This window comes from Schistocerca serialis, chromosome 4, assembly GCF_023864345.2.
Source record: "Schistocerca serialis cubense isolate TAMUIC-IGC-003099 chromosome 4, iqSchSeri2.2, whole genome shotgun sequence".
Classification (NCBI taxonomy): Eukaryota; Metazoa; Arthropoda; class Insecta; order Orthoptera; family Acrididae; genus Schistocerca; species Schistocerca serialis.
In genome coordinates, this window is record NC_064641.1 from 779,128,548 (window position 1) to 779,150,883 (window position 22,336).

The following is a 22,336-nucleotide window of genomic DNA, read 5'->3' on the forward strand; positions in this document are numbered from 1 at the left end:
CTGTTGGTGGAATTCGAATTTATACTTTCATAATACAAAAATATGCAGCACACATGTTGCTGCACATCAAAGATCTTTCCAAAACATGTTTTTTCCCCTGAGTTTAGTTTTCTAAAGTGCCGGGAAACTCTACGCTGCTGTATAACACCATAGCCATTCAAAGGATTGATAACTTTTACAGTTTTGAGGGAAAGTATACTGTCACTTAACATGTAAAAAGTGTATTTTCACCTGGGAGAAAATGTATTTTTAACCAGGAGATCCGGGAATGTTTTTATTTGTCCGCGTATACACCCTGCTATTATACTTACAAAACCAGAGCAGTGATTCTGCATTTGTTGCCTTTGGTAACTGAAAAAAAGTCAGAGCTTTCAAGTAGTAAATGGCCGGTTCCAAGATTGCGAGCAAAGAAGGCGTTATAGATTTATGACATGTTTTCTACTCACCATATAGCAGATATGCTGAGTCACAGATAGTTTGTAACTATCCGCGACTCAGCATCTCTGGTATATGGTGAGTAGCAACTTTCCTTTTCGTAATATTATTACATTACATCCTGGATTTTCCACTGTTTGATTTATGAGCTGTTTATTGGACATTATGTAGATCACAGAGATTTGTAATTCACAATAGACTTCATTAAAAATACTTTTAATAACAAAGAAACATTTAACAGTCTTTCTCAAAAAATGGTCAAAAAATCATCTGCTCACCTAAGAAACCTAACTGATTGCAGCCAGTACTGAACTACAAATTTGGTATATAAAAACCAAATATGAGGAGAATATGTGCAATACCTCAGGTGATCACCTTTAGTAACTCACTGCAGCAAAATAGTTAAGTACCTAATTTGAGATATTAGGAGAGATAAACCATACCCCAGAATTAAATCATGAAGCTGCTAATGAGAGAACATACGAATATAAGACAGTAGAATTGTTGGGTACAGTTCCCACAAAAATTGACAAGGTGGAATTCAAAACTAGCAGTAGTGTAGTGTAGCCTGAAGCATTACAAACATTGGAAACCTCAATTTTTGGGGGCAGATTTTTATTTGAAGATATGCTAAAATCATTTTTGACCTAGTTTACACCAAGGGAATCTCTGGGTGAAAAGAAAATCTCATAAATTATATAAACATTTGAAGAAAATCTGCACTAATTCGATATTAACCTTTTCCAATCCACTGTCAAACAATGTCCGACATTACAATTTTCTGCTTCAGCTCCAATGTCAGATGATGTGTTACATGTTTCCATTATTGTGCTTTCTGTCTGCTCCATTGTTGAATTTGCTAGCACTTAGTACAAAGACCTGACAACTCAAAGCGTGTCGTATTCACACATTTATAGTATGATAATGGCTGGTAAAACACACATAAATGGGTACGATATTGGCAGGTAGCTTTTCGAAGACATGGAGGACGAAGGAGAATTTAGTGATGAAAGTGATTGGGAAGAATCAAAATCTACGGATGTAGTGGAAGTGACAGACACACAAACTGTAGCAAATGCCTAGAAAGTTAATCGCGATGGTGACAGTGAACTCGTGAAGTTTCCTTTTTGTGTCACGCAACAAAGTTTCACCATTCCTTGTGGTGATTGACCAAAAAGCCGAACTCGAATATTTTCAACTTTTCTTCACTTAGAACATAATATTGAAAATGCGTATGCTACAAGTATGTACACTAAAGAAAAGACACAGAAAGTCACTCCACTTACAAAACCCTTAATGTTGCTTTCGTGGAGGTATACTTCAATAGAAGAACTGAAGGCTTTCGTGGTGTAATATTGAATATGGCCTTTAATTTGAAGGCAGAATTAGATGACTATTTTACAGAAGACTGGCTAGAATGAACTCCGTTTTTCAAGGAGGATGTTGTGTGTGTGTGTGTGTGTGTGTGTGTGTGTGTGTGTGTGTGCGCGCGTTGTTTCCCAAATATTTTGGATGCTGCATTTAGTTCTGCCTGTCACAATACCTCAGGAATATCAGTATATCTAAGGGAGCAAGGTGAAGAACGTTGGTGAGTATGTTGACAGTAAATGCAAATATCTTTATGTTCTGAAAAGAAATGTGGCCATAGATGAGAGCACAGTAGGATTCAAAGGAAGAATTCCATTAAAGTGCTGGAACCCAGAGAAGCTTATGAAGTGGAGTTTTCAAGGTTTCTGTGTGATTCAGGAAATGGTTATGTTTTTTCTCACATTCAGTATTATGGAAAGACAATGGCAAAAAGTCTTAATTCACCCTGATTTACACTTTGCAATCGGAATAGTGATTCATTTGGCATAGCAATTGCTAGCTTGTGCAGTTGGTTCAGGCCATCACATTTTACTGACAGGTTCTACACAATCCCTCAACTTGCTCGGGAACATCACGAAGCGAAATTTTATCTAACAGATATAGCTATGCCTTCTGGAAAGGATTTTCCATGCAATTCGAAGAAGATAAAACTTGCTGAATGTGAGCTATGTGCCTATCAAAGTAGGATGAAAGTTACGTTCATTCCATGACAAGAGGTTACTGACTACATTGAGTACATTCTTTGGTCCTCAAAGCCAATTGATCACTGGGTATAGTAAGAAGTAGCCTGTGCAGTTCCTGAAACCCACTGTCATTTTGAAGTATACTAAGTTAATGGGTTAATGGGAGGAGTGGACAGGGCTTATCAGTACTGTGGTTGCTATGGTTTTACAAGGTGGTTGTACAAGTGGTGGAAAAAATTATTCTTCTCACTGATTGAAATTGCTGTTGTGGCCAGTTATATTCTTTACCCAATACACAAAAACGAATGTGGAGAACTGCAGATTCACCTTTCGTACAAAGAAATCTAATCAGACATCTGGTCTGCCAGGTAAGAAATACAAATTAAAAGAAAAGAGAAATCATCATCATCATTTAAGACTGATTATGCCTTTCAGTGTTCAGTCTGGAGCATAGCCCCCTTATAAAATTCCTCCATGATCCCCTATTCAGTGCTAACATTGGTGCCTCTTATGATGTTAAACCTATTACTTCAAAATCATTCTTAACTGAATCCTGGTACCTTCTCCTTGGTCTGCCCCGACTCCTCCTACCCTCTACTGCTGAACCCATGAGTCTTTTGAGTAACCTTGCTTCTCCCATGCGTGTAACATGACCCCACCATCTAAGCCTGTTCACCCTGACTGCTACATCTATAGAGTTCATTCCCAGTTTTTCTTTGATTTCCTCATTGTGGACACCCTCCTGCCATTGTTCCCATCTACTAGTACCTGCAATCATCCTAGCTACTTTCATATCCGTAACCTCAACCTTGTTGATAAGGTAACCTGAATCCACCCAGCTTTTGCTCCCATACAACAAAGTTGGCCGAAAGATTGAACGGTGCACAGATAACTTACTCTTGGTACTGACCTCCTTCTTGCAGAAGAGAGTAGATCGTAGCTGAGCACTCACTGCATTAGCTTTGCTACACCTCGCTTCCAGTTCTTTCACTATGTTGCCATCCTGTGAGAATATGCATCCTAAGTACTTGAAACCGTCTACCTGTTCTAACTTTGTTCCTCCTATTTGGCACTCAATCCGTTTATATTTCTTTCCCACTGACATTACTTTCGTTTTGGAGATGCTAATCTTCATACCATAGTCCTTACATTTCTGATCTAGCTCTGAAATATGACTTTGCAAACTTTCAATCGAATCTGCCATCACAACTAAGTCATCCACGTATGCAAGACTGCTTATTTTGTGTTCTCATATCTTAATCTCACCCAGCCAGTCTATTGTTTTCAACATATGATCCATAAATAATATGAACAACAGTGGAGACAGGTTGCAGCCTTGTCTTACCCCTGAAACTACTCTGAACCATGAACTCAATTTACCATCAACTCTAACTGCTGCCTGACTATCCATGTAAAGACCTTTAATTGCTTGCAAAAGTTTGCCTCTTATTCCATAATCTCGTAGAACAGACAATAACTTCCTCCTAGGAACCCGGTCATATGCCTTTTCTAGATCTATAAAGCATAGATACAATTCCCTGTTCCACTCATAACACTTCTCCATTATTTGCTGTAAGCTAAAGATCTGGTCCTGACAACCTCTAAGAGGCCTAAACCCACACTGATTTTCATCCAATTGGTCCTCAACTAATACTCTCACTTTCCTTTCAACATTACCTGAGAAGATTTTACCCACAACGCTGATTAAAGAGATACCTCTGTAGTTGTTACAATCTTTTCTGTTTCCATGTTTAAAGATTGGTGTGATTACTGCTTTTGTCCAGTCTGATGGAACCTGTCCCGACTCCCAGGCCATTTCAATTATCCTGTGTAGCCATTTAAGATCTGAAATTCCACTGTATTTGATGAGTTCCGACTTAATTTCATCCACCCTAGCTGCTTTATTGCACTGCAATCTATTGACCATTTTCTCCACTTCCTCAAATGTGATCCTATTTCCATCATCATTCCTATCCCATTGTACCTCGAAATCTGGAACATTACTGATCGTATTTTCACCTACATTGAGCAACTCTTCAAAATATTCCCTCCATCTGCCCAAGGAGTCCACAGGATTCACCAGCAGTTTTCCTGACCTGTCCAAAATACTCGTCATTTCCTTCTTACCTCCCTTTCGAAAACTGCTAATTACACTCCAGAATGGTTTTCCAGCAGCTTGACCCATAGTCTCCAACCTGTTTCCAAAGTCTTCCCAAGATTTCTTCTTGGATGCTGCAATTATCTGTTTGGCTTTGTTTCTTTCTTCAACATAACTTTGTCTGTCTACCTGAGTTCTAGTATGTAGCCATTTTTGATATGCCTTCTTTTTCCTTTTACAGGCTGCCTTGACTGTGTCATTCCACCAAGCTGTTTGCTTCATCCTACTACTACATTGTGCTATTCCTACTACTACTGTTCCAAGACATTCTTTAGCCACTGTGTCCCTGTACCTTGTCCATTCCTTTTCCAATGACTGTAATTGACTACATTCAACTAACTGGTACATTTCTGAGATCACTGTTATGTACTTGTGCCTGATTTCCTTATCCTGAAGTTTCTCCACTCTTATACTCCTACATATGGACCTGACTTCCTGCACTTTCGGCCTCACAGTCCCAATTTCACTGCAGATTGAATAATGATCAGTGTCATCAAAGAATCCCCTGAATACACGTGTGTCCCTCACAGCCTTCCTGAATTCCTGATATGTTATTATATAGTCAATGACAGATCTGGTTCCCCTGCCTTCCCAAGTATACCTGTGAATGTTCTTATGTTTAAAAAAGGAGTTTGTGATTACTAAGCCCATACTGGCACAGAAATCTAAGAGTTGTTTCTCGTTCCTGTTGGCCTCCATATCCTCTCCAAATTTACCCATAACCTTTTCATACCCTTCTGTTCAATTTCCAATCCTGGCATTAAAATCACCCATGAGCAGAACACTGTCCTTGTCCTTTACTCTAACAACTACATCACTGAGTGCCTCATAAAAACTATCCATCTTATCTTGATCTGTCCCTTCACAATGCGAACATACTGACACAATCCTAATTTTCTTGCTAGACACTGTCAAATCTATCCACATCAGTCATTCGTTTACATACCTTATTGCAACTATGCTGCGTTCCATTTCTTTCTTGATGTAAAGCCCTACACCCCATTGTGCTATTCCTGCTTTGACTCCTGACTGGTAGACCTTGTATTCTCCCACTTCCTCTTCTTTCTCACCCCTTACCCAAATGTCACTAACCACTAAAACATCCAGCCCCATCTTACTTGCAGCCTCTGCCAGCTCTACCTTCTTCCCAGTGTAGCCGCCATTGATATTAATAGCTCCCCATCTCATTACCATTTGTTTGTCAAGTCGTATCTTAGGAGTCCCTGGTTTGTCAGTTAGAGGTGGTACTCTGTCACCTCCAAAGGTCCGAGGCATTTTGCTCTGATTGTTGCCAGCATCATATTTAAAGTACCAGGGAAGCAGGTTGCTAGCCTTACTTGCCCCGAGTCCCATTGAGTTTTACCCCTAACGGTTGAGGGACTAACCGGTGGATTTGGTAGTCTTTGACGTATGAGCACAAAGGTGACCATGACTCAGAATATGTCCGAGATGCCCAGCCTTATTCCAAAGTAACTGATATCCCGACTGTCGGGACCACTTACTTGGCCACTCATACGTTGCCCATGGTTCATGAACTAGGACATGACTACAGGAACCTACACCATGAACCACAGAATGAAACGAAGAAAAAAAATTAATGAATGTTTGCAGCAAGAGCTAGGAGAAAGGAGGAAAAAGAGAACCAATGTTTTTCTGTGAAACATGCAAGACGAAGCCTGGACTTCATCCAAAAGATTATTTTAGGAAGTATCATGTAGAAAAATTATAAACAACCATAAACAGACACCAATGTGTAGTTTGAAAAACTAGTGTGAAAAATAGTGTAATTGTCAAGTGGTCTCATATTGCATTTAATTTTTTTTAAACAATAACCCATAATGCCTTACATCCTTACATTCACAAAATAAAGAAGAGTTGGGGATGCATAAAATAAATAAGAGTTGGGGAGAATGAAATGTATAGACAAATTGTATTGGAAAGGGCTAATATCCATATCATATGTGAGGTAGCAGTACGTTCTCTCATTATGCCATAGTGTCATTTGGTACGCCTTACAGCAGTGTCGCTACAACAAAAGAAATCGGCATTGAAATCTTATATCTACATCCTTGAATGAACATCAGCATTAACCAAAAGAACCCTCTATCCTCACTCTCAGCACAAGTCAAAACAGCAAGGTACTGAAATTGAAAGTTGCCTCCATTAAACAGACATTGCAGATATAGCTGTGGTGGACAGCTATAATTCAAAATTGTAATAGACTATCATCTGTTAATGGAAAAGTCAACCAAAAACACAAAGCAAATCTCAAACCACCAGTTTATAGTAAATTCAAGTAAGAGTGCAGCACTGAGGAAGTTGTCAATGGTACCTTAGGGGCCTCGAGATGACTGGATGTTTGTGTTGTCCTCATCATTTCATCAGCATCCAGGAAAGTGGCAGAATTGGGCTGAGCAAAGGTTGGGAAATTGTACGGGCACTGATAACCACACAGTTAAGTGCCCCACAAACCAATCATCATCATCGTCATCGGTACCGTAGGAACCACAGCCAAACAAGGTGTACCTGAACACCTTCAGCCAAATGAAACAAAATTTTCAATGCAAAACAAATGAGTGAACTATTTAACCTGCATTTTTCAAAGATTGTTCATAATCTAGCATCAGGACTCACTGGAAGAGCAAAATCATACAAAACTATTTTTCTAACACCAGGCAGGTCAATTTTCATGACACCAGTAACTGAACAAGAAGTCTTAAAAATCATAAGAGCCAAAAATCATCATAGTCACATGGAATTGATGGTATCCCAGATTGCTTATTACAGAACATTTGTCTGGAAATTGTCGCACTCTAAGTAATGTGATAAATGACTCAATAAGCAGAGTGTGTTTCCCAGAAGTAATAATGAGCTCTGACTCAGCTATGCAACTGAAGTAGGAGATTAATGAAGAAATGAAAGGCTTTTTTCTCCTGACTACATGAGAATAAATTGTAGCTAAACACAAACAAGACAGCACATATGTTCTTCTATTCATCCCAAAATTATAAAATTGACAATTTTAAGAAGTAAAAGAGACGTTTGTGGGAGTGTATTCTGAAAACTTTGTATCATGGGCTTGTACACTCAATAATATGCCATCCCTATATTGGGGGGGGGGGGGGGGGGGGGGTTACTCTCAGAAAAATGGTCCTTATGTGAAGAATAAATAATAAAAATAATGAAAACTGAACCAATATGATCAGCCACCAATCCCATGTGCAAAGAAATTGGATGTATTACTAGTTCTCAGTATCTGTATTATAGAAACAGTCTTTTGTTAAGAACAAAAAAACCTTGATATTTTCATAATAAGTGGAGAAAAGGACAACCATAACACATGAACCAAGGCAAAGATTCTTCTGATGAGCTAAAGATTAAGCAGAACTCATGACGGAATGAGAAATATGGGCAGCCTACTCTTTGACATACTAGAAATAAAAGCAGTACTCTTAAGAAGAATGTAAAGGAATTGCAACATACTTTTTATTCTGTTGGATGGTACTGGAAGGCAAACTTGCGTTATTTATGTGACCCCATCCTCTCCCCCACATAATTTAAATCTCAAGAAAACCATCTTCTCAAAATATTATGTACACAGTGGTCAACAGTTCACTTAATTGCATTTTGTATTTGTATCTTGTTGTAAGCATTAGTATTGTAGTTGTCCTATATTGTGTACGGCTGTATATTATAAGATGCACAGAACAAATAAATAAAACTGTATGTGTTTTATATTCTGTAGATGTATTAGTATGTAGTTTTTGCATATCATTATAAACATGGTGTGTTTCATCTTTCGATATTTCATAGCTACTGCCATTTTCAGCACAATATTTATGCAGAATTGTTATGTTTACTTTTATTTATGAGTTGTTTAAGGTTAATAGTACTTTTTATTGTTGCAACTACTGATTACGTTTTGTTGTTGGAAGTGCACTATCTTCTTATATAAACTTTTTACTGTTTATTTACCTTCTTATCATCTGTATCATATCTTTGTGGAAACACAGTGTATGGTTTGTGGGTTCAGTAAATGATATCTAGTAAACCCTGCTCGGGAAAAGATAGTCTTTGCAAGAAGGTGCAGAGTGTGTGGCGAGAAAAGAAAGGAAGGAAATCACCTAAATAAGCTTGTCTTGTTCTGTAGGATATATTAGTGAAAAAAAGTGGTATAAGTGTTTACAGAGATAAGAACTCTATGAAAAAACATAACAAGAGAGAAGACGAAAAAAATTAAGAGATACTGTGGTCCAGTAAATACATATATAGTGGTTTGTGTAACGCACACATAACTGGATGACTCTGTGTCCCCCCCCCCCCCCCCCCCCCCCAAATCCCCCTCATTCCCAACTATCCCTCTACCTCTCTTCCAAGAGCAAAAATTGAATTCCACTCAAGTTAATTTTTCTCAAAAAATAAAATGAGTTTTTGTCATGAAATGTAACAGATTTACTATTCGTAAACATTGTTAAAATACTTAAAACAAGAAGAGAGTGTCTAACAATAAAATGTTAATAGTTGGCTTATAGTTATTATCTTGACACCATTAAAATATTTCCATATAAATTACAGAGGTGGAACGACTGGAGGAAGAGCAACATAAGAAGGCAGAAAAGCCAAAAAGGAAAGGAAGTGCTCGCCGAAGTTGTAAGTATTTCTAGACATATACATCTCTCTCTCTCTCTCTCTCTCTCTCTCTCTCTCTCTCTCTCTCTCTCTCTCTCACACACACACACACACACACACACACACACACACACACACAGTGATTATTTAGGAAAAAAGTATGTGTGATAGGAACAAAGCACTTGTGTTGCAGATGGAATACCTACATGATTTTGTACTGAAATAAGGGTCTAGGTTCTATTATAGTAAAGCTTATTGAAATGCAAAACATGAAACTGTTTTGGGGTAAAGACAGTCTCATCAGGAGTTAAGAGCATAGTGATTGACCTCTTACACTAATGAGAGCTTATCAAGTAATTGATATTTCCACTGATTTTTGTGTATCTGGCCTTTTAATGTTGAGTATTGATACTTCATAAAGAGATGTGGGCTAAGATAACTTGAGCAATTACTAATCCCTGCTCTCTTTTTTATTTGTCCAATATTTAAGTGTTAATGGTGTCTGAAGATAAACTGTGTACTTCAGTAACATGGACTGATGAGATAGAGATTCCAGATGTTGGCTTCAGTGAATAATGAGAAATAAATTATTGTATGTCAGAGAGATCATAAATAAACAAAAGTCAGTGGAGGAAAGCAAGCAAAATTATTTGCAAGTACCTCCAGGGGTTTGTAAGACGGCTGCATGAAAAATACAAGATATACAGAAGTGTGTAACTCATTGCTAAGATGCTCAGTATGGACACCATTTACAACACAACAAACATCGATATGATGATCAGATTCTTGTGATGCATCTCCCAACATCAGCAACTGCATTATCTATCATTTATGGAACCCTTCTTATTAACCCCTCAGGGCCGCTCAAGAGTTCTTTTGTGAGTATGTGCATGGCAAACATGGAACCACAAGCAATTGCAACACCAACATCCTTTTGATGTGCTGCAACCTTTCATCTCTGGCTATCCTACCTTGTCTTACTCTCTTCCTCACAATGGCAACCTTTGATGTCAGCCAGGCTATTCCCTAGGTTTTGCTTTCATTTCTCTGAATATTCATTCATTCATCAGCTTTTGGCTGAAGTAACTGTTGGTGCCCTTCTGGTTTTGACTTTCGTTCTCCAAATTTTTTTCTATAGTGTCGACTGATGGGGGAAGAACACCTTAAATAGTGCCTACTGCCTGTAGTGTTAAAGATCATCTGTGCACAATACCAGTGAAAGCTCACATATTCTCTTCAAAACCAACATGGTAGTCAAACTGCTGTGGTGTGTTAATTATGTACCCTTTCAGTTCAGCTGTCTGACAACAAAGGCACCTTATTGCTGATGTTCGAACTGCTAGCTCCCCACACCTGCCAAGTAGAAGATGCCAATCGTCCTGGGACATCAGGACTCCCGGCAACAACCAGTGTGCTAGATGCCCTTTGTGTGTGTGTGTGTGTGTGTGTGTGTGTGTGTGTGTGTGTGTCTGTCTGTCTGTCTGTCTGGCATTTGTGAGGAGAGCTCTTGATTGCAGTAGGTGGCATCAGACCCGACATTTTGCACATGAAATATATTAAATTACACCGAAACAATGGCTGTTCTAATCCAGTCATCTTGTTAGATGGATATAAAAATTTCTGTGCAGTTGTAACCAACTGCTTTCCTTATCCTGGATGCCCCATGGGAAGAGGGACTAGCCAAATGGGTGGGAGTGAAACAATTTATCCAATATTTAATATGTGCTTGAACTGGTGGGGATACTTTGACTGCAACACAGTCATTATTATTTGTGTAACACACTGAAAATAAATTTGGAAAAGTTGAGGCATTGGGAAATATGCGCAATGTATCACTATTGATTAAAGCTTCGTTTGCTGCACAATCTACAGCTCTCAAGTCATGTGAATGTCTGGGTAACATACCAGTGACAATTGCCCCGTACAAAATATGATCACAGTTGTGATCACAATTAAGTTGTTAATTTTTATTTTTAGATGACTGGTTTCGATCTTCTAAAAGATCATCATCAGATCTACATTCTGTGATGACAGAAGGAATCACTTGCATGGAGAACATGCCTGGCCAGACGGACTTGCTCCACGCCAGCGAAACCTACTGCCATCAAAGAATGTAGATCCGCTGATGGTCTCTTAGAAAATTGAAACTGGTCATCCAAAAATAAAAATTATCAACTTAAATGTGATAATGAGTGTGTTCATTAAATATGTTATAAAATTAATAGATAGCTGTTTGTCCTGGAACAATGTAATAAACAATTTTAAAAAGCTTTATCTTAGCCTTTGAAGGACTGAAAGTTAGACTAGTCCTCCTGCAAAAAGTTAGTCATTGTGTACAGTGCTGATGTGAAACCTTACGTCCCACCACCTATGAGGTACTTCCAATGCTTACACTTTGGTTGTATGATGTCACACTGCATAGAGTAGCCAAAATGATGCAACTGCAGATGATCATTCCATGAAGGTAATCTTTGTGAACAACCACCTTTGTGTGTCAATTGCACAAAACACCATGCTCTGCTTTCATAAAAAAATGCCTACATACTGTTTATAGGATGACTGTTTGTGTGAAAGTCTGTTGTCACTTGTACTGTGTCGTGGTGAGATCCTATGCTAACCTGTTAATAAGACTCCAGCACTGCCTTTACAATTAGCAACACCTCATTTCCAGTACAAGTAGAAAGTTAAATTTTAATCCAGGATTATTTATTGCATTTACATCCTCATGGCTGCATGCAATTAATGCATCTGCTGTGGTAATACAGAAGGACCAGGTGTAAACAATCAGTATGTGCATAAAATGTCAAACTGCTATGACTGCAATTAACTGTTACTGTCAGTAAAATTAAGGTGCATTGGTAATGGTAAATTGATATTATGTGTTGGAACTAGTATATTCTCTGATAATAAATATTGATTAAATAAACCCCATGCCCCTGCCACTTGTTAATTACGAACTCTAACTCATTTATACAAGATGTTGGTGTGGTAATCGGTACATCAGCAAATCATATAGGAATTATTTTCATGCAATATTATGCAAACTATTAAAGTATCAAATAGGACAACTGAAGTTTCCAATACATTAAGATTTTTCTTTGCTTCTCTGTGCAAGATAACTTCGGCAACTGTTGGTCTCTTATAACAGACAAATGCCATTGATTGGTGAGATACTCTACAACAGATAATGTCAAATTATTTCATTAACGTCAGCTCACACTTGTATCCTAAATTAAATTTAATTATAAAGCAAAACTCGGCCTCTTCAGGTGTTTGACGCGTGTTCCCAGTAACAGTCCCTATTTGAAATGTCTCTCTTCACCCTAACACACAATGGAATATCGTCAGCTTTTGAGTTTATTGGGTGCGCTAGGGTACTAAACTATCCACACTATTTACAATCACATATTCGTGGGATACAATAGCTGTATTCTCTCAAAGTATACACTGTGCAAATTCTGGTTTGTGGCTGTTATCAATTACCAATCGAGACTATTTCTCATTGGCATATACCCAATATATGTTACACCATTAACCAAGTAGTTCATATTAAAACCTCAGCAATAACAAGTGCAAAATGCTCAATTACCTTTGAGTGTGTGTCATGTACCAGTTACAAAATTATTGCATAGACTCAATTACCTTAGATTCTGTATAACTCTAAAACCACCAAATATAGGCATAAAGACTATCAATGTTATGTGTGCACCAGCATAACCACATATCGCAACTAATAGTCCAGTTTCATGACTGATTACAACTCCTCTAAGCATCCAACTTTTCGAAACATAGAACACTGCTTCTAAAATTCCTGCATCAACTTTTGCCCAGCATGATAACTCATCACTTATTGCTTCCGGGACCCCTAACACGTAATAATCATGCCTTCATAGTGATAACTGTAACATCTACCACATGAAGTGTTGTAGCTAAACTTTTCAAAAACTTATGACCAGAAAATCTAAAACTGACTACCTTCACAATGTACCCTGATCCTCTCTCGAGGAACAAAATCTATTGTAGGCAGACACACTACAAAACTTGTATTCAATAACCCATCAGATTAACTAACTGATCAAAATTCCCAACAACATCGAAGTCGATATCTCGGATCAAACCAGTTCATCGACACTATTCCCTACAAACTAACTGTTCGTGAACTCGGCTAAATCACCGATCATCTGTCTCTCTCAGGTGACTGTTACACGCGATGTCTAAATGGTGACTTTCCTCTACACCATCTCAAACAGAATTGACTGTTTATCCCATATTGACCATAGGGGAACCAATTTTTTAACAGTTATATTACAATTCCATTGCTTTTAAACAATTAAATATTTATTCTTCTGCAGCCTCCGCTGTGTCGTGTAGTGGCCAGCTAGATGAGATGGAATCTCTGGAGCAGTCACCTATTGGCTTCTGCTGCCAGTGCACAGAGTGTCTTTGCCACAACTTGCTCATACTTTTAAGCATGGAATTTGTTCACTTTTCAACAACATATTGACAAAAATGATATAGTTACATAACATTAATAAAGTTACAACAATCTTCATCGTTTTAACATCTTTCCAACTTATAAATTGATATGTTGAAATGACAAAGGATAGACCTGTGCAAGAAACCCAGGCTGTGGAGGAGGAGGAGGAGGAGGAGAATCGGGACAAGGCTACTCCGTTGGCTCTGGAAGTGCCAGATCCCCCATGCCATCGTATTCTGAACTGATACTTATTAATATGTTCTCATCCCAATCAGCAATAGGCAGTGATCCTGGAACATGACTGGCCCTCCTGGCTCCTTTACACCTAACCTGAAAACCCGTAAGATGATAATTCAGTCGAACTGTAATTGCTCTGACTGTCACCTGCTGGAACTACAACACATTATTTCCTCTTCTTCTGCAGCTTGCATTGCTATACAAGGAACATGCTTCACTGATGACCATTCTCCATTGCTCCGTGGCTATTGTGCATTCTGTCAGAACCATGGTTGCCCTCAGAGAGCATCTGGAGAGTTCTTTATATTGGTTCGCACAGATCTCATCAGTGAGTGGATTCCTCTTCATACCATTTTGGAATCAGTAGCAATGCAGGTGCAAACGATCATCATATGCAACTTTTACTTACCTCCAAGCAAGTCACTTGCTTACATTGAGTTGGCCACTTTAATTCAAAAACTCCCCCCTCCCCCTTTTCTCCTGCATGTGTACTGCAGTGTAAACCAGCCCTTGTGGGGGAGTATCACTACATCTGGAATGGGCCATCTACTTGACTACCTGTATTTCCTCAGTGATGGTAATACTTTCTACTTCAGTGCCACTCAAAGCTCCTTTTCAGCTACTGACCTAATAATATCTTTCCCCCAGTCTTATAGCTTTGCTACATTGTCGCCAGATCAACTACCTATTTGTCAGATTGCATCGACGAGGCTGTGCAAAGTGTCTCTGATGTGATCACCTATGCCACTGGAACTGCTATTCCCCTTTCTACATGTCCCCTCTATCACAGGCTGATACCATGGAGGACCAAAGACATTGCAGCAGCTGTTCAGGATTGCCAGAGAGCCCTGCAGTGTTTCAGGTGACACTCTTCGTAGACAAACCTTCTCACTTTTAATTGACTTCATGCTAATGCTCACTGTCTAATTGAGTGAAATAAGAAGGAATGCTGGGTGCGCTATGTCACCTCGCTGGGAATGTACGCCTCTCCATCAAAGGTATGGGCCGAGCTCTGTAGTCTTCTGGGCTGTCAAAGATCCACAACTGTACCTGGTCTGTTCCTTCATTATGGTCTCTGTACTGGCTCTTTCGCTTTTGCTGAACATCTTGCGATCCATATTGGGGTGGATTGGCATTCTGTTCTTACGTCATTTCAACATATTAATTTATAAGTTGGAAAGATGTTAAAGACTGCCGAATTATATAATGAGCTTTACACTGATTGGAAACTGCTTCAAGTTCTTACCGCATCTCACAATATGGCCCTCAGCCCTTATGCCATTCACAATCAGGTGATACATCTGACTGTTACCCAATGGCTCTATCTCCTGAAGGTCAGGTTGATTTGGCTGTCTTACCTTCACAATGGAGAGATAGTGTTACTGTTCCAGTCATTAAGCTGGAGAGTTACCTGCTGATTAGGCCATCAGCATGTTCTGCAAACTGCTTGAAAGGATGGTTGCCCACCAATTACACTGGGTTCTCGAATCGCAGAGCCTTTTGTCCCACTATCAATGTGATATCTGGGAGGGATGATCCACAACCTACCATCTGGTTAAGTTAGAAACTATGGAAGTTAACCAGTTTGTGATCATGGGGTCCCCCCAGGTGATATGTTAGCTCAGGGGCCGTGGCCTCTTTCCAAAGCACTTCTTGCAGAGACAGCTCATAGACTGCAGTGCCACTGGTGGTGAGGGCTGGAGATAGGGATCAATCTCCAACAGCTCCAGGTCACTGTCAGAGTCTGTTACTACAGAAAAGGCAATCCGACAGGCTTTTTCTAAATTCCAGTACCTCGTTGCAGTCCTTTTTGATGTACATAAGGCAGACAACATCGCCTAGCACCCTCATATTTTACTTATCCTTCATGACTGGGGCTTTCAAGGCTTTCTACCAATATTTATTTCTCAGTTTTTACCCCACTGATTCTTCCGGATTAGAGTTGGTACTTCACATGGCTCTTCAAGGGTCCAAGATAACGACATCCTGCAGGGCGCCATGCTGAATGTCACACACTTCCTCATTGCGATAAATGGGCTAGTGACCACTGTCATGCCACTGGTCAATCCAGTGCCATGTCGGTGACTTCTGCATTTGGTGCAGCTTCAACTCTGTTGCCTTGGCTGAATGCCAGCTCAAAGCAGCCGTCAGTGAGCTCTTTCCCACTGTTTCCAGTTCTCTCCTGCAAAAATGTGGATCATGTATTTTTGTTGTAGTACCAACGCCCATCCTGATCCAGAACTCTACTTGGGTACCCAGTGCTAGGATTTTGTTAGACTGTCCTGATATTTGGGACTCCTCTTTGACAAGAAGCCGACTTGGCTCTCCTATATTCATCAACTAAATACTAGCTGTATGTGCAACCTTAACACTCTCTGCTTCTTTGTCTACACCTCTTGGGGTGCAGTCATGCTATTTTCCTTCGTATCGACTGGGATCAGATCCGATCCCATTTGGACCATAATTGCCAAAGTTGGTCGCTCGGCGAGGTCTGTCCCAGTCCAGTTCTACAGGCCACTGGTGCCTTCCTGACTATTCCTTTCGACAGTCTCCTTGCCCGACGAGGATCTTCCCTCTTCAGTTTTGATAACACTAACTTTTGCTCACCTATGCAATTGCCATTTCACAATTTCATTATCACCCAAGCTATCCTATTCTTTTTGCATTCGAGGGGTATCGATCCTGACACTCGCTCTTGATTGGGATTACTAGTTGGAATGCACGTCACGGCCCTCTGCCAGGACCTCCACCTATCCTCCTTAGATTGCACTCCTTGGAATTTCTCGCACATGTCACCTTGGTTGGTATCCATGCCATTAATTAGAAACAGCCTATTTCAAGGACCTAAAGTTTCACTTGTCCCCACATCTTTTCAGTGTCTGTTCCTTTCAGTTCTTTAGGAGTATCAGTGTGCCACCATCTTTTACACTGATGGTTCTAAAGCCAGGGATAGGACGGGTTGTGCTTTCACACCTTCCAGCAGTCAGGAACTCCAATCATTGCCAGCAACGTGATGTGTTTTTACTGTAGAACTAATGGCCATTAACTGCATATTAATACTTGTTGATTCAGTGAGCAGTCTCCAGGCCACTGACTGATGTTACTCATGTCACCCTTTGATTTTTGCTAAACCGTCTGAAATTAATCATGCCCTGAGTCACATTGGTCTCCCAGGGAATGGACTGGCCAACCATTGGGATATAGAATTGGTTATAGAAATGGTTAATTGCCCCTCTCAGTTTTCTTTGACGATCCTATGCAAGCATTTGCAGGTGCAGCTAAGGCCTCTGCTCACTCTGAGATGGAACAATATCTGATGGGCTACTGTGTCCTCTAACAAATTCTGCACTGTCAAGGAGACTAATGCTGCCTGGCAGTCCTCATCCTGTTCCTCTCAGAAAAAAATCCACCTTTGTGTATCATCTTTGCATCAGTCACACCAGACTGACCCATAGTTTTATTTTATGTAACGAGCCATCCCCAAATTGTGGTTGTGGAGCCTTGCTGACAGTTACTCATGATCTAGTGGAATGCCCACTCCTTCTGGCTCTCCATGCTTCCAAATTCTTTGCATGTCATGTTGGTGGACAACTCATGGACAGTTGTATGTTGGTGTATGGCCATTGAACTGGTTCTCTGTTTTCTCCATGACGGTAGTTTTTATTCTCAGATGCAATGTTTTAAACTACCTTTAGGACAGGGGAGTGAAAAGGGGGGGGGGGGGCATGTTGGGGCATCTCATGCCACATGCTGGGTCAGGACGACCATTGATTCTGCCTCCTTTGCCTGCTCCTCACCATAGCTCCTTCCCTCTGCCTTAATTATTTTTAAGGGGTTTGGCTCTTTTTCTCCTGCACCTTGTTTCCCATTTTTAATGCTTAGCCTATAATGGGTTGGGACAGCTGTGGGGGGGTGGGGGGGCTGCACCATTTGCATTCAGAACTCCCATCGCCCGTGTGCGGCCCTAACTGTTTCTCTCACCTTGTTGTATTATTAATGGTCCAGCTGATGGCCATTACATTTTAACCTTTTCCTTTTTACAGTTTGCGTCTCTTGACTAGAAAGCAATCTTTACCCTGTAATTGTCTTCATCCATAATCAGGTTGGCAGGAGTCAGTTGCAAGAGGGGTTTCTCTCAGCATGACCGAGCCCTGGAAGACCACTTGTCTGTTCTAACCTTCATACCAATTCAATCCGTATACGTTTACTACTCCATAATTTGTTTTTCAGCTCTGGCATCAGTATTGCTTTTAGTGCTTCACTTTTACCTCGCCTATGTACTAATCCGAGTACACACGTGGTGTACTCCAGATGAACAAACCCGTAACTGAAGGATTCATGACCTTGTTGTTTAGTCCCTTGCCTCCAGACAACCAATTAAGTGGCAGTGGAGACAGGAACACAAGACCTTTAACATAACCCCATAAGAAAAAAATCAAGTGCAGTTACGTGAGGTGACTGTGGGGGGTACAGAAGAAGGTGAGAGCTGCAATAGGAAGCACAGCAATCCGGTGCAGAGGCAGGTCAGCATTGAGGTAACCATGAAAGGTTGGAAAAAAGTATGTTGGAGCACAGTCTTGTTTTAAATTAAAGTCTCTACAGTATTGCTGTAATTGTGGCATAAGTCAGCTTTGGGAGGTAGATGAAACTAGCTATAGTTTCCTCCTTTTTGTCTGTAAACTTTTGAAGAGAACATTGCACAAGAGACATTAACTTTAAGTGAATCTTGAGTTGTTCCACAATCTCATGTGGATGTTCTGTTCCCAAGACATGTACATTGTGAAGATTCACCTTTTCAAACACATGAAATGTGACTTCAACACTGACAATCTACTACTGTGAAAAACCATCTTCCTTTAATAGCTGCTGCAAGCCATTGTTCATTGTTCCAATTAGTCAGCACATGTAACAACTGCAGCCGGTATGACTTTACATATAGACATTTGCAAAAAATGCACCAGACATTTGACTGTGATATGTGCAGTCCTGTGCTTGCAAGTGTCATCAATTTCTTTGGGCTCATGACAGATGGTACCTGCACACACACCACCTTCTCTGCTGGTGGTCCTGGCCGACCTGTTTTCTTCGCACCACATAAGCAGCCAGACTTGTGAAGTGTGTTGTACCACCTCTATGGATTGTTGTGTCTGCTGGAGCTTACGCCTGAGATTTGGTATTAAACTCTCACTGAACCATCATAATTAACTCACATTTAGTGGATTCAAGGAGACATAACACACACGTCACCCCATTGTATGCTGTGTTCCCATGCGGTGTGCTCTGCAGCTACACCACAGCATGAAATACAAAACAAAACTTGGAGAGATACTCTTTCCACTGATGTGTGTCATTTTTCTGTATGCCTTGCAGTTTTTGCATATTCATCTCCTGAAATACTGCATGTCCTTATGAATAACCTTGCATTTCAGTTACTTTTCCTGCCTGTGTGTAATTCAGTAGATTGTTTTAGTTTCGAGTGTATTCTAGTATTTACTTTTTTTTAAGTATGTGAACTTTGCTTATTTTTTTATATTTGACTCACACTTTTTGCTTATTTTTCTCATTTTCTTTCATTTCTGTATATACAGGTTCATTATTTGCAGTGCTTGACTCAACAGATAGAGGAGAGGTGAGATCTGAAGGAAAGAATCTTGTAAAGAGGAAAATTAAAGAGAAACCAGTCAAAAGGAAGTCTGATAAGCCTAAAGACTCAGAAGAAACTCACCATAAGAAAAAGAGAAAAGCTGACACTAAAAAGGCTCCTCCTGAGTATACACTTGAAAGTGATGTTAATAATTCGAAGAGAAGAACAGATGACAAAGGGACAACTTCGGAGTGCAAACCTGATGGTGGTGATAGTAATCCAGTGAATGGACATGTTGACAGTGAGACTAATGTACCTGAGGCCACCTGTTTAATGAATCGAGTCAGACCGACGAGGTCTGGCAGAATACCACGGCCACGGATTTTTGAGGATTTCATGACTGAAGACATGGAAGAAATATATGAAGAGACTGAGATTACTGAAATCTGTGATCGTACTGAGATTACTGAAATATGTGATCGTGTGACTGTGGAGGATATATGCGATTCTGAGCCTGTAGGAGATGATAATCCAAGTGATCATGAGGAATTGGTAGTGTCAGAGAATGCCATGGTTAATGAAGATTCAGTGGCCTCATATGACAGTGAAAATGAGCAAAACTTTGTGATTGCTGAAGATGCATTGACTGTGGAGCAGAATCAGGTGAATTTGGGTAGTGTTTATTCCAATGTGAAACCTGGAACATTAATTGTTTTGGCTACAGAATCGCCAGACAATCCAGGACATCAGATATATAGGGTGTTCATGGTATCAAATAATAGTCAAACAATGCCAGTGTCTGTTGCAAATAACCAGGCTTCACCTGCTGATACTACTAATTCTATAGAAACAGGCACCTCAACAGACTCAGTTGTTCCAGAGAGAAGTACAAATGACTGCAACAGTCTACAAATGAATGCTGAGAGTAGCAGCTAGTCTTTATATATCTATTTGATATTCTGTTGAATGTAATGTTTTGATGCATTATAGCTGTTTTTGTTGTTATGATATATTGTATATGTTTGTTTATACATATGATCTGAGACAGTATTGTAATATTTATGCTGAGATATTTGTTGAACAATGAAAAGAATATATATATTATTTGACTATCATGCTCTCCTTTCCTTCTTTCATTTGTTTAAGAAATAATATATGAATACAGTGTCCTGTGCCATCAAAGACGAGCATGTACGGTGTGCATGTGATTTGCAATATGAAACAAGTCTCTTATACTGATTCATGGCAGTCATCTTAAAAATAAATATAAGTTTTTCTGCTTTGAGACCATATAGTAATGTTACTGAGAAGTCACACACAGTTAAATGAGGATTATGTTGTTTCACATTTACAAAGATATTTCCAGATTGGTGATCTATTACATGTTAGTAATTGCTGCAAACACACATTGTTTTCTAACATTAAAATACAGACATGTGGGATATTGTATTTTAATTGAGAAATTAAGAGAATTTCTATGGTTCTTGTTTGAATGGAGGGACTGAATTAGTTATCAAAGGTTGCATGTGTCTACACATCCCTTAGTGCCTGAGGGATGCTCATTGGAAAACTATTGTTATAGTAGCACAAACTGATGTGTGCAATAAAGTGTCAGTAGAATTGTGCATTAAGCAAATTCTGGATCATGCCCAAAATGTTATATTTGATTTGTAAATCTCCAAAATTATGTAACATACAAACAAAATACTGTTATTAAATGTTAGATGTCTGTTTGTCATACATGAATGCAAGACACTGTAAGTTACTAGCTGAATTACAGTATTTAATTAAGACGTAATACTTGCAAAAACAAAAAAATAATAAATAAAAAAAATAAAAGGTGCCCATCAACAGCACTTAACAGTTGTGTATGAGTCTGTTAGTTCTGTGCCCCCCTCAGTTTAACATATATTTATGATAGTTTTTCTGTATTATAAAGAATAATTATTAATCAGTTTTGGCTTACCCTAAGGAAAAAAATTGCAGCAGTGTCAATACATTTGTACAACACACTTTTCAACTGACATAACATTCATTATTGCTGCTAATAGTGCTTTACTGTTTCAGTAACTTGAAACAATTTTTAGTCTGATAATATTCTAAATTTAAATTTTTGTCCATGTTGTAAATTATAAAAGGTAGCACTTTATTCTTTATGATGTAACTTCCCTACATATTGATTCCCGGCCAGGATGGGAATTTTCTCTGGCCGGAGACTGGATGTTTGTGTTGTCATCATCATCATTCGTGACAGTGGTTAAATTGGACTGTGTAAAAAATGGGACTTTGTTTAGGCGCTGATGACCACGCAGTTGAGCCCCCCAAAAACCACAGATTTGGAGTTATTATCTATTCTACTTTTAGAACTGTAATTCTGTATTTACTGTTCTAATCCATTTCATATTTTGTGTTTTTTTCCATTGTAAATGCAATAGCTTGCACATCAGTTTGTGTGTTGATTATGTAAAATATAATTAAATAAAAAAATTGGTAGCCATTTCACATACTATTCCAACAGTTCAAGTGTGTTGACACTTAAGGATGGTCACATTCATCACATTCAACATTATGCAGGCATTAAGCATACACTGCCAACTGGGTTTGCAATATAATACACCACAAAAAAGCTAAATATTCCTCACACAATATTTCGGGAACATTTGCTTTATCTTCATAGTATGTTGTGATGACCTTGCTTCAAACCAACACCAAGAACTTAATATAAAGATTTTAACGGCATGAACAGTTACAGGTCACACAACTTC

General features: G+C 39.3%; 1 protein-coding gene across 2 annotated transcripts in view; it reads left to right on the forward strand.

Annotated features, from left to right (window-relative positions):
* LOC126473349 (titin homolog) overlaps positions 1-20,688 on the forward strand; it is a 90,124-nt gene extending 69,436 nt beyond the window's left edge. For both annotated transcript variants that reach the window (XM_050100345.1, XM_050100346.1), the window contains exons 7-8: positions 9,220-9,294; positions 19,576-20,688. In XM_050100345.1, the coding sequence (XP_049956302.1) occupies positions 9,220-9,294; positions 19,576-20,507 (1,007 nt within the window). In that variant the 3' untranslated portion in view covers positions 20,508-20,688. The remainder of the gene's footprint in view (positions 1-9,219; positions 9,295-19,575) is intronic.
* Positions 20,689-22,336: the final 1,648 nt, after the last annotated feature.